This window comes from Fistularia commersonii, chromosome 35, assembly GCF_037954325.1.
Source record: "Fistularia commersonii isolate RoL2024-O1a breed Wild chromosome 35, RoL_Fcom_v1.0, whole genome shotgun sequence".
Classification (NCBI taxonomy): Eukaryota; Metazoa; Chordata; class Actinopteri; order Syngnathiformes; family Fistulariidae; genus Fistularia; species Fistularia commersonii.
In genome coordinates this window covers 3,154,158-3,164,382 of record NC_141318.1, presented here as the reverse complement: position 1 = coordinate 3,164,382, position 10,225 = coordinate 3,154,158, and the positions used below count along the sequence as shown (strand labels likewise).

The window sequence follows — 10,225 nt, the reverse complement described above, 5'->3', positions numbered from 1 at the left end:
CACTTTCCACAAAGAGGCAGAAACAGAATCCATTATTTAGGGGGGAGGGGGACAAAAAAAAAATGCAATTTATTACGATGATTGTGAAAACGACGCATGGAAGACACAACCGGAGGCTCCCTCCTTGTTACCGTGACGATGCTGAATCGGTACGAGGAGACAAAAAATAGAAAGGAAAAGAACGCTGTGCAGAGATTGCAGGATCTGAAGAGTCCGGGGGGGGGTTATTGCACTTATTGCACATCTTCCTCATTTGTAAACAAACCCCCAAGTTCCCCAATTTGTGACATTTAACTGACCTTTACATTTCAGGAAATACAACAAAAAAACAGTAACACACTTTTCCATGCCAGTGGTCCCGGCCCCCTACCACCCACCAGTAAGCTAAAGGCACGAAAGGAAATCAAACAATCAACGTTCACCCTCGGCGTGGACTGCGACACAGGATTTCGGTGTGTGTGCACGTGTCAGACACGCAGCACCAGTAAACGTTCACTATCTCCCGCCTCTGGTTCCACAAAACGCCGGGCTCTCGCTCCCCGTCATAGTTGCATGATAATATTATTATTATTATTATTATTATTATTATTATTGCTAGTCTCCCACTGAGGTCAGTTTGGAAAAATAAGTGAAAAAAAAAAATAGCGTCCCGGCAGCGACGTGAACTCGTAAGGTTCCTCCAGAGCACGTGCAACCGTGACTTTACGTGCACACCCTCGTCCTGTCGTCAAACAGTTTGCGGACGGTGTAGACCTGCAACGACATAAACGTGAGGCTTGAATGAGTCTTAAAGCTACCGGTCGTCGTCGGCCCCCCGCGGTTCTGTGAATGGAACGACGCGCTGCGCTACCTGGGTGAAGGCCACGCACAGCATCACCAGCATGCTGGCGAAGGACCAGAAGGAGACGCGCCAGAGGTTATCCTCCTGGAGGTTGCGGTCCCGCGCCTCGAAGGCCCGCAGCACCGCCTGCATGTGGCGGCTGCGATCCAGGCGCCTCCCCAGAGAGTCCATGGAGTCCTGGGCGGGGGGGGATGAATGGACGGATGACATGAAAACAAAGCTTTAAACACAGGCGGGGGGGGGTTGACCTTGCTCTTCTATATCCAGTTTGAAAGGAATGTGAAAGAAAAAGCAAGACTGACAGGAAAAACTAGTCCGGGGGGGCCATGTGGATGTGTGTAAAGCATCTTCAACCTGTCATCCTGTGGAGTCGAAGTGCAGGAGTGCTTTAGCTTTAGCATCATGACAGCATTGCATATGCGTGTTATGCAGTGTTTTTATTTTTATTTTCTATTATGTCCCTCCCCAGGGAGGAAGAAAACATTTTTATGCCCCCCTATTTTCCACCACAACTCTAAATAGCATCCTTTATCTATAAAATAATTATATTTACATCTCCGCATAGATCAACTTGCAATAAAGAATAACTCTATTAACATTGTTTTTTAGTTTGTAATAGAAAAGATTTAAAGTGCATCAATTTTGCCTGAATTTAAAAAAAAAAAATGAAATCCTTATTTAAATGATAAACTTTTTTTTTTCAATCGACTGAACCATTTGAGATTGAAAAATAAGATAAAATAAATAAATGATACTAAATTTAAAAACGATCGGCAACATTTACTCAGGACCGCAATATAGAAAACACTTTAAACTGCAAAACAAAAATGAATAAAACAATTTGTGCTGATTTTTTTTTTTTTTTAAATCAAAATGATGAAGTAAAGATTAATGGCTACGATTTGCAATTTGCAGCTTTTTTAGAAGCGGGGTTTGAAGCGTGATACCGCAACTCTCAGCTCACAGTAAACACACTGGTCTTTCCTCCTTACCCACCATAGCCACAGTGAAGCCGAGCGCTACATGTGCTTCGTCACATTTCCTCATCTTAGCCTTCGTCTGACTTTTGTTTGTCTCCCTATATCCGTCTTTCCCTGCCTTTCTTATCATTCCTGTTAAATATTTTCCCTTGGTGTATATTGAGGGTTTGTTCACCGCACTTCGTATCTCCTGCCCTGTGCTGTGTGTGTGCGTGCTCGGTGCAAACACTGTGACGAGATTGCCGCTGCCACCTACTGTGGATGTGCAATTACACTTTATTCTAATACAGCAACGATCCCCAGGGTCACATGCGTGCCACTATTTGAGAAGCAATGGTGTAATGCGTAATTGCATAATTGACCTGGGACACGAGGCTACAAGGAGCGGCGGCTCACCCGGATATCATCCAGCTTGTACTCCAGCAGATCCACGTCCGGGTCCTCCATCCGGTTCCACTGCTCGTCTCCCGTGGTGTCGCCTTCTTGGGCCTCGATGATGATCTCAAAGAACACCATCTTGTCGGCAAAGCGGCTGAAGCTGTTGTCGAAGCACAGCTGGTAGTCCCCGTCCTCTGTGGGATCCACCCTGAAGACACAAAAGGACACGTCATGGGTAAACAACAGGTGCGCGTTTGTGTGTGAGGTGGGGTTTTAGGTCAAACACTTCACTAGACGGGATCTCGGGTGGCACGTACACATGTACCCCATCCGAGCTGTCGCTGTCCGAGATGAGCTTGACACCCGCCGGGGAGATGATGCTGAAGTCCACGTTCAGGCCGGCGCCAGACACCACCTGGATATCACACAGACATACGCACACAGTTAACATCACACTGGGCTTCACCTGCTGAACACACACCACTGCCACAGAGTGTGCAGATATGTGATGAGTGAAAAAAATTCAGAAGACATTTTCCGATTACAAATAATCATGAATTAATATTCATTATTATTTCATTATTATTATTATTCATGAATTATATTGCCAAAATGAATTGATTTTAATTGGATTATATCTGTGGGGTTTGGGAAGTTGTTTTCGTGAGCGTGTGTGTGTGTGGGGGGGTATCTTAATATTCAGGGACCATGTTTATTTTTGAATAATCAATATTAACGATATTAGCTCAAGTAGGGCAAGTTACGTGCCATTTTAAATAACTTTAATAATGAGATATTCTCATATTTTTTGCAGAATCCGATTAATTAATTTGTCAATTGCACTGATACCCCCCTGTAAAACACATGGTTTGGTCTTCTATTTGGGTTATATTCCGATGTGTAGCGTTAATCAGAAGTTAATCAGCCCTTGTTTGACTTGGACCAGGAAAAAACGGGCAGGTTCACCGTTTCCAGGGAAAGTCAATTACAAAGATCTGACGTTTAAATGTATTATAATTTTCAAAAAAATAATCATAAAAAGCTCACGAGTAACGTAACCGACATGCCAGCTAGCTTGAGAACTTACGCTAATAATGGTGAGCCGTCGATACGTTGACACGACAGGAGGTTCTACCTGTGGATGTTCTACCTGTGGAAGGTCTACCCGTGGAGGTTCTGCCCGGTGAGGTTCTACCCATGTAGGTTCTACCCGTGAAGGTTCTACCCGTGGATTTTAAATCCAAAGACCACTCGCTCGTCGTTACCTGATACTCGACCTCCATCGAACCATCCTTAAGCGCTGTCTGATAGAAACACTCGATCCTTCCGGCTTGCAGAAGAACCGTCAGCTCGCTGTCAAGATTCTCCCCGAAGCCGCTCACCGACACCGAACACCATCCCAGGAAGACGGCGAGAACGAGCAGCCGGCCTCCGCAGCCCTCTTTCCCCTGGAAAAGGACCATGGCGGGGGATATTCTAGAAGGCGTCTCTATCTAAGCCCGGACATTTTTCCCTTCCAGACACCTCTCTTCCGCAACCAGAACTTTGCCGCGTCGTGATTGGTAGGTAGCCCGCGCGCGAGGATCGCGGCTTTGACCAATCAGAGGAGGAAGAGTAGCCCTCGTCCACCAATAGGAGGTGAGTCCTCCGTGCGCACTGACAAGGCCTGAACTTGTTCCAACAAATTTGATTTGTGAGAAATACAAATAACCGTTAGATAATTAAAATTTAATTGTATACAAGTAAAAAAAAAGGCCGAACAGCTATATTCTCTTTTAATTTCATGATTTGAAATGTGCAAACATGATTTCATAGCAACAGCTGAAAGTCGGTGAAACACTATTCGTATGTTTTGTTTTTCTGTTTATTTACAAATCAGCTCAGAAGATTCTGATTTCCAGTTTGTTATCGGACAAACGCGGAGCCAGCATAAGAACTATTTTATCGCTGATCGCCAGAACACTTTCTTATATATACCGTGACCTGGTTGTGAGTTAGTCATCAGGTTTAAAAAACTAAAACACTCACTGATTGTTTCGGGACCTATCCCCCCATCTCGATCTGACTCGTCACTGAAAGGCTGGTGGTGAATTCCAAACATGTGGGGGTTGAGATGTTTTGCAAAAATGGGAAATGAGAGCCGCACTTGGGCTCCTGGCAGATGTCAGGCCCGAACAAGTTTTCTAAGTTTCATTTTTATTTTCACAAGATACAAATGCATTTGCACGACACAGGGCGTTTCACACTGGACGGGGTATGGTCCATCTCCTGCTCTTAACGTGGAGCTTTTACACCCGTTCAGGCCCGGCACAATTTTAGAGCTTCCGCCTGTCCTCCCCTGCAGCTTTATCTCCGGCAAACACTCTTATATATATATATATATACGTGTGTGTGTGTGTGTGCACAGAACGGAGAGGGTGTGTGGTGAAGTGTTTTCAGCATATGGAGTGTGTCACATCAGTGCGGCTCGCCTCCGGCATCAGGGAACTGGATATTCTGTGGGTAAACAGAAAGTGGTTGCATATTCCGACACAGTCACCCTTACTCATAGGTTGCGCCAAAATCCATTGAGTGGATTTTTTTGTTGGGGATGTAGGAACATGTAATGATGTCATGCGTCACATGTTGATGGTTCTCTACTGTTAACTGACCTTCAGGTTTGACCCCGGGTCAGTCAAAACTACAAGGTGACAAAGAACCAGGACGTTTCTTAGAAGAGAGCAACATATGTGTGTGTGTGTGTGTGTGTGTGTGTTTGTGAGCGTGGGAGATGACAGAATAACAGCGAGCGAGACAGCTTGTGAGAAATTGAAGAGACAAAAAAGGAAGTTGTCGGCTGAGCGTCAGTGTGTGTGTGTGTGTGTGTGTGTGTGTGTGTGTGTGTGTGTGTGTGTGTGTGTGCGCGCTCCCCTACTCACAGGGGAGTGTCCCACATGCACCAACACCGCTATTCGTTCTTATGTGCTCCTCTTCCCCATGTCAGCGCATTTCCTCCCCAGACTGCATAAAACAGCAATATTTGTCAAAGCGTGCCGTCAGTAGACGCCGGGGCTGCGAAGGTGCGGCGCATAGATGGACTCACATCCACTCATATTTTCATAGTTTTTTTTTTTTTTTTTGATGGTGTACCCTGTTGGAGTTTGAGTTTTTTATTACTATTACTATTATAGTCAGGGCTGCAAGGAGACATCTGCTGCTGGTTCGGATCCCAGGTAAATTACCTTTTTTTCTTCCTGGAAAAACCACCTGCAAGCTCCGTGTGCGGTGATTTACAGCAACCTCTTGTTGTCGCAACTCTGTGTGTGTGTGTGTGTGTTTGTGCACGCAGTGTGTAGTTTGGGCTGAGTTTCACCAAGCCCACCCCCACCCACCTGCGCCCCCAGGCGGAGCATGGCCGAGGGCGGCTCCCCCGGCCTCCCGCAGGCGTTCACGGTCGACGACGACCCTCGGCCCAGGGCCGGCAGGTGGGCTCAGCCGAGCCGGTGGCTGCTGGCCTCGCTAGCCGGGCTGGCCCTGCTGGCCCTGCTGGCGGTTGTCGTGGAGGGCCTTTTCATCTACAAGCTCCACCTGAGAATGGAGGTGAGAGTGATGTCTGAAAAACACACACCGCTCCCTGAGAATTTCCCTTTTTTTTTTGGTGATGTCAGCTGCTCAGAAGCCGCATTTCTACATGGGTCTTTTTTATTTTCACAATAGTGACAGGCATATTGGTAGGGCCCTTCCTGTAGTCTCGCTTCCCTTTTGTCCCTCCCAACCCAGAGCTACAAACCCACAAAATGAGCTCACGTCATCGTCGGCGCTCCGACGCACAAACACACCTTGTTTTGCCCAAAAGACATTGCAGGAGAATGCACACATGTAAGGAAAGCTCCTGTCTGCAGCTGCAGGCGGCGCCTACGACATGTACGATCCATGCGAAACTATTTTAAAAAGAATTTCTCTGTTGTCTCCTTCCACAGAAGTGTTGCCAGACCCAACAGGTGAGTGTGTCACCCCAGGCCTATGTTTTTATGCACATCACTGAACCTGGGGAATACCCTCTTAATGTATTTTGTTTATTCTCCAGGGTGGTGGAGGAAGGCACGGGGGCAAACACGGAGGTAAGTTTTTGGTCTCGACACCTTTTTTTTGGGGTCTGGGGGAACCATAAATAATTTCTTTTCCGCTAAACCGATTGATTGATCGGGCTGCACCGTCTCTCCGGGGACAGGCTCCATCCAGGCTCTCGTGGCCGGGTCCGACCCAGCCCAGACCCAGGAGAGACCCTTCGCCCACCTGATGTGTAAGAACACCCCAGATCCTGGAAAACCAACCCCAAGTGAATCCCCTCGTCCTCGCCGTTTCTGCTCAAATAAACGTGTAGCGCTCTCCACGCCAGGCTCCAGCAGCCCCCAGGGCGAGGCGAACGTGGTGCAGTGGGTGAGCACCGGCGGCGACGCCATCACCCGGCACATGGGCTACAGCAATGGCCGCCTCTTGGTGGAGCGGTCGGGCTACTACTATCTGTACTCCAAAGTCCACACCAACATTGTGGCGTGCTCGCAGCTGCAGCACAAGGTGATGAAGGAAACCCCGGCCTACGACAACTCCATCCTGCTGATGAAATCAAACAGGTCAGCTCCGCCGCCGCAGCCGCAGCCCGCACTGCTTATTTTGAAGGGCCTAATCATTTCAATGAGCAAAACTTTGAAAAAAAAAAACATTTTTTTTTTTAATTCATTCATTCATTTACTCACTCATTCATATATTTATTTGCGTCTTTCATCGTATATCTTTGCATGTATTATTTCATTATTTTTTATTATTCACTCACTTATTGACGTACGCGTTCATTCATTTTGTGATTGTTTTTTTTTTTCTAAAACACATGTTTTTTTCTTCATTTTATTCATTAATTCATTTACGCATCGATCACCGTAACTTACAATCTATCATTTATTTACACATCTATTTTTTTAAATTATCTTTGTTTTATTCACCCCATCGAGCAGAAGTCAGCATTTGTGAACAGCAGTATGGCCTCATGCCTAGGAAGAGTACTACAGATGCAGTATTTGCGTTGAGAATGCTGATAGAAAAGTACAGAGAAGGCCAGAGGGAGTTGCATTGCGTTTTTGTAGACCTAGAAAAAGCATATGACAGGGTGCCAAGAGAGGAGCTCTGGTATTGTATGAGGAAGTCTGGAGTGGCAGAGAAGTATGTTAGACTGGTGCAAGACATGTATGCTAGCTGTGAGACACTGGTACGGTGTGCTGTAGGGGTAACCGAGAAGTTCAAGGTGGAGGTGGGGCTCCATCAGGGATCAGCTCTGAGCCCCTTCTTGTTCGCAATGGTGATGGATAGGCTGACAGATGAGGTTAGACAGGAATCCCCATGGACCATGATGTTTGCGGATGACATTGTGATCTGTAGTGAGAGCAGAGAACAGGTAGAGGAAAATCTAGAGAGGTGGAGGTATGCTCTGGAAAGGAGAGGAATGAAAGTTAGTCGCAGCAAGACAGAATATATGTGTGTGAATGAGAGGAACTCGGGTGGAGCGGTGAGGCTACAGGGAGTGGAGATCAAGAAGCTGGAGGATTTCAGCTACTTAGGGTCAACAGTCCAGAGCAACGGACAGTGTGGAAAAGAGGTGAAGAGACAGGTCCAAGCAGGTTGGAATGGGTGGAGAAAAGTGTCAGGGGTTCTATGTGATAGAAGATTTTCAGCCAGAATAAAAGGAAAGGTGTACAAGACAGTGGTGAGACCAGCGATGATGTTTGGACTAGAAACTGTTACAATGACCAAAAGACAGCAGGCAGAACTAGAGGTTGCAGAGATGAAGATGTTGAGGTTCTCTTTGGGAGTGACCAGGATGGAGAGGATCAGGAATGAGTCCATCAGATCAACAGCACATGTTAGATGTTTTGGAGAGAAGGTCAGAGAAGCCAGACTGAGATGGTTCGGTCATGTACAGAGAAGAGATGGTGAATATATTGGTAGACGGATGCTGGAATTGGAGCTGCCAGGCAAGAGGTCTCAAGGAAGACATTTATTCATTCACACTCACTTATTTCTTCATTTCATTTCTTTGTTAATTTTTATTTTATTTTTATCTATTTATTTTTCCATAGATGTACGTACATTTATTCAATGTATTTTGTTATTAATTTCTATACTTGTTATTTATTCATCTATCCATTTTTTCCCCCATCTTATCAATAATATGATATTTGTATTTATTTACTTTATTCATATTTGTTTATTTTCATTTATATATATTCTATTCTGTACATTCATTTCTTTTATTATTCTAAAATCATTCTTTCCTTAATTCTATTTCTTTACTTTATTTGTTAATAATTTATTTATTGGCGTAATTTTTTTCTTCTATATTTATTTTATTATCTCTTTATTAATCTATTCATTTACTATTGCCATCAATAGCAAATAGTAGATATACTATTTACTATTAATTTATGTTGTTCTTTTTTTTAATTTATTTAATTGTATCTATGAATATTTATTATTTTGATTATTTAATTTTATTTATTTTTTATTTTGCATTTATTTATTTATGCTAATTTATCTTTATATTTTTATCTATTTTAGACTTAATTTTTTTTTTCAGCTTTATTGTTATTTATATATTCATATGCAGTCATTCACTCATTTACCAATTTAGTTGTCCTTACCTGTTAGTGTGTGTTCACCTTCTTATTTCTGTTTATTTACATGATTTCTTTTGCTCTATTTCTATTTTCATTCATATCGATTTTTATTCTTCAATCCAATTAATTTGTTATTATATCATGTATTTTCCAATACTTCAGTAATCAGTCTTTGATTCATTTATTTTTACTTATTTATTGGAATTATTTATTTATTAATGTAATTAATCTTCTATTCATTTATGTGTATATGTATTTATTACTATTTATTATTATATTATATTCTTTATTTTGATGTATTCAGTGATAATTAGGAATATGTATTCATGTTATGTTTTATTCTTTATTTTGATTTATTTGGTGATACAGTAATTAGGATGTTTTATTCATTTGATATTATATTATTTATTTTGATTATTTTGTGATAATTAGGAATATTTATTAATTTGACAATACATTCTTTATTTTGATTTATTTTGTGATAATTAGTAAGTTTTATCCATTTTATATTATATTCTTTATTTGAAGTTATTCAGTGATAATTAGGAAAATGTATTGATTTTATATTTTATTCTTTATTTTTATTTAAAAATTAGGAAGTTTTATTCATTTTATATTATATTCTTTATTTTGGCTTATTTTGTGATAATTAGGAATATCTACTCCTTTCATATTATATTCTTTATTTTGATTTATTTAATGATAATTAGGAATATATTCATTTCATTCATCTATTTATTTTTTTCTACTCCTAACTTACTTATTTGAAATTCCTGCATTCATTTATTGATGTTCATTTATTATTATTTTTTAAATATTATTTTATTCATATTTATTTTATTCATATGTCCCCAGCTTCCACTGCGTGCATCCCAAGGGGCGCCAGCTGGAGAGCCAGCTTTGGGACAACTACCTGGGCGGGATCTTCTACCTGCAGCAGGGCGACAAGGTCTTCGTCACACTGGACAACTTGGACCGTCTGCGCCCGGGAACCACCGAGAACTTCATGGGGGCCTACATGATCTGGCCCCAGCCGGCCCTCTACCTGGGCTCCAGGGAAACCAAGAACTCATAAACTCTGCCCCCCCCCCCCCCCGAAGTATCTGATATTCAGAATCCCTGTGACTACTGCTGTTTATTTTGTATATTGTATCCTGTGAATAAAGTACTTTTTCAAACAAACAGCAGAGGTTCCGAGTGACAGTGAGGAATTTTTTTCTTCTCACTCACTCCTTCTCTTATTCACATACTGATTTATTCATCGATTGATTTTTATTTTTTATTCACTCGTTTGTTTTTGCTTATCATTTCTTCATTCATTCGCTCATTTATTAATTGGTTCACTTATTCTTATATTTACTTATTCATGTTTACACATG

General features: G+C 42.4%; 2 protein-coding genes across 5 annotated transcripts; one reads left to right on the top strand and one right to left on the bottom strand.

The window, feature by feature from the left end:
• Positions 1-35: 35 nt before the first annotated feature.
• Positions 36-3,752, bottom strand: tmed1b (transmembrane p24 trafficking protein 1b). Its single transcript, XM_086142840.1, has 5 exons — positions 3,465-3,752; positions 2,517-2,614; positions 2,218-2,407; positions 851-1,018; positions 36-753 (listed from the first exon to the last, which is right to left on the bottom strand). Exons 1-5 carry the CDS (start codon positions 3,660-3,662, stop codon positions 703-705), a joined length of 705 nt encoding a protein of 234 aa, XP_085998966.1. The 5' UTR covers positions 3,663-3,752; the 3' UTR covers positions 36-702.
• Positions 3,700-9,995, top strand: tnfsf14b (TNF superfamily member 14b). 4 transcript variants are annotated; one of them, XM_086142839.1, is made up of 7 exons: positions 5,195-5,411; positions 5,528-5,778; positions 6,159-6,179; positions 6,266-6,299; positions 6,410-6,481; positions 6,578-6,812; positions 9,702-9,995. In XM_086142839.1, exons 2-7 carry the CDS (start codon positions 5,590-5,592, stop codon positions 9,919-9,921), a joined length of 771 nt encoding a protein of 256 aa, XP_085998965.1. In that variant the 5' UTR covers positions 5,195-5,411; positions 5,528-5,589; the 3' UTR covers positions 9,922-9,995. The 4 variants fall into 4 exon arrangements, with proteins under 4 accessions (XP_085998963.1, XP_085998965.1, XP_085998964.1 ...); XM_086142838.1 differs by having other exon boundaries at positions 6,563-6,812; XM_086142837.1 differs by lacking the exon at positions 5,195-5,411 and adding an exon at positions 3,700-3,837 and having other exon boundaries at positions 6,410-6,812.
• Positions 9,996-10,225: the final 230 nt, after the last annotated feature.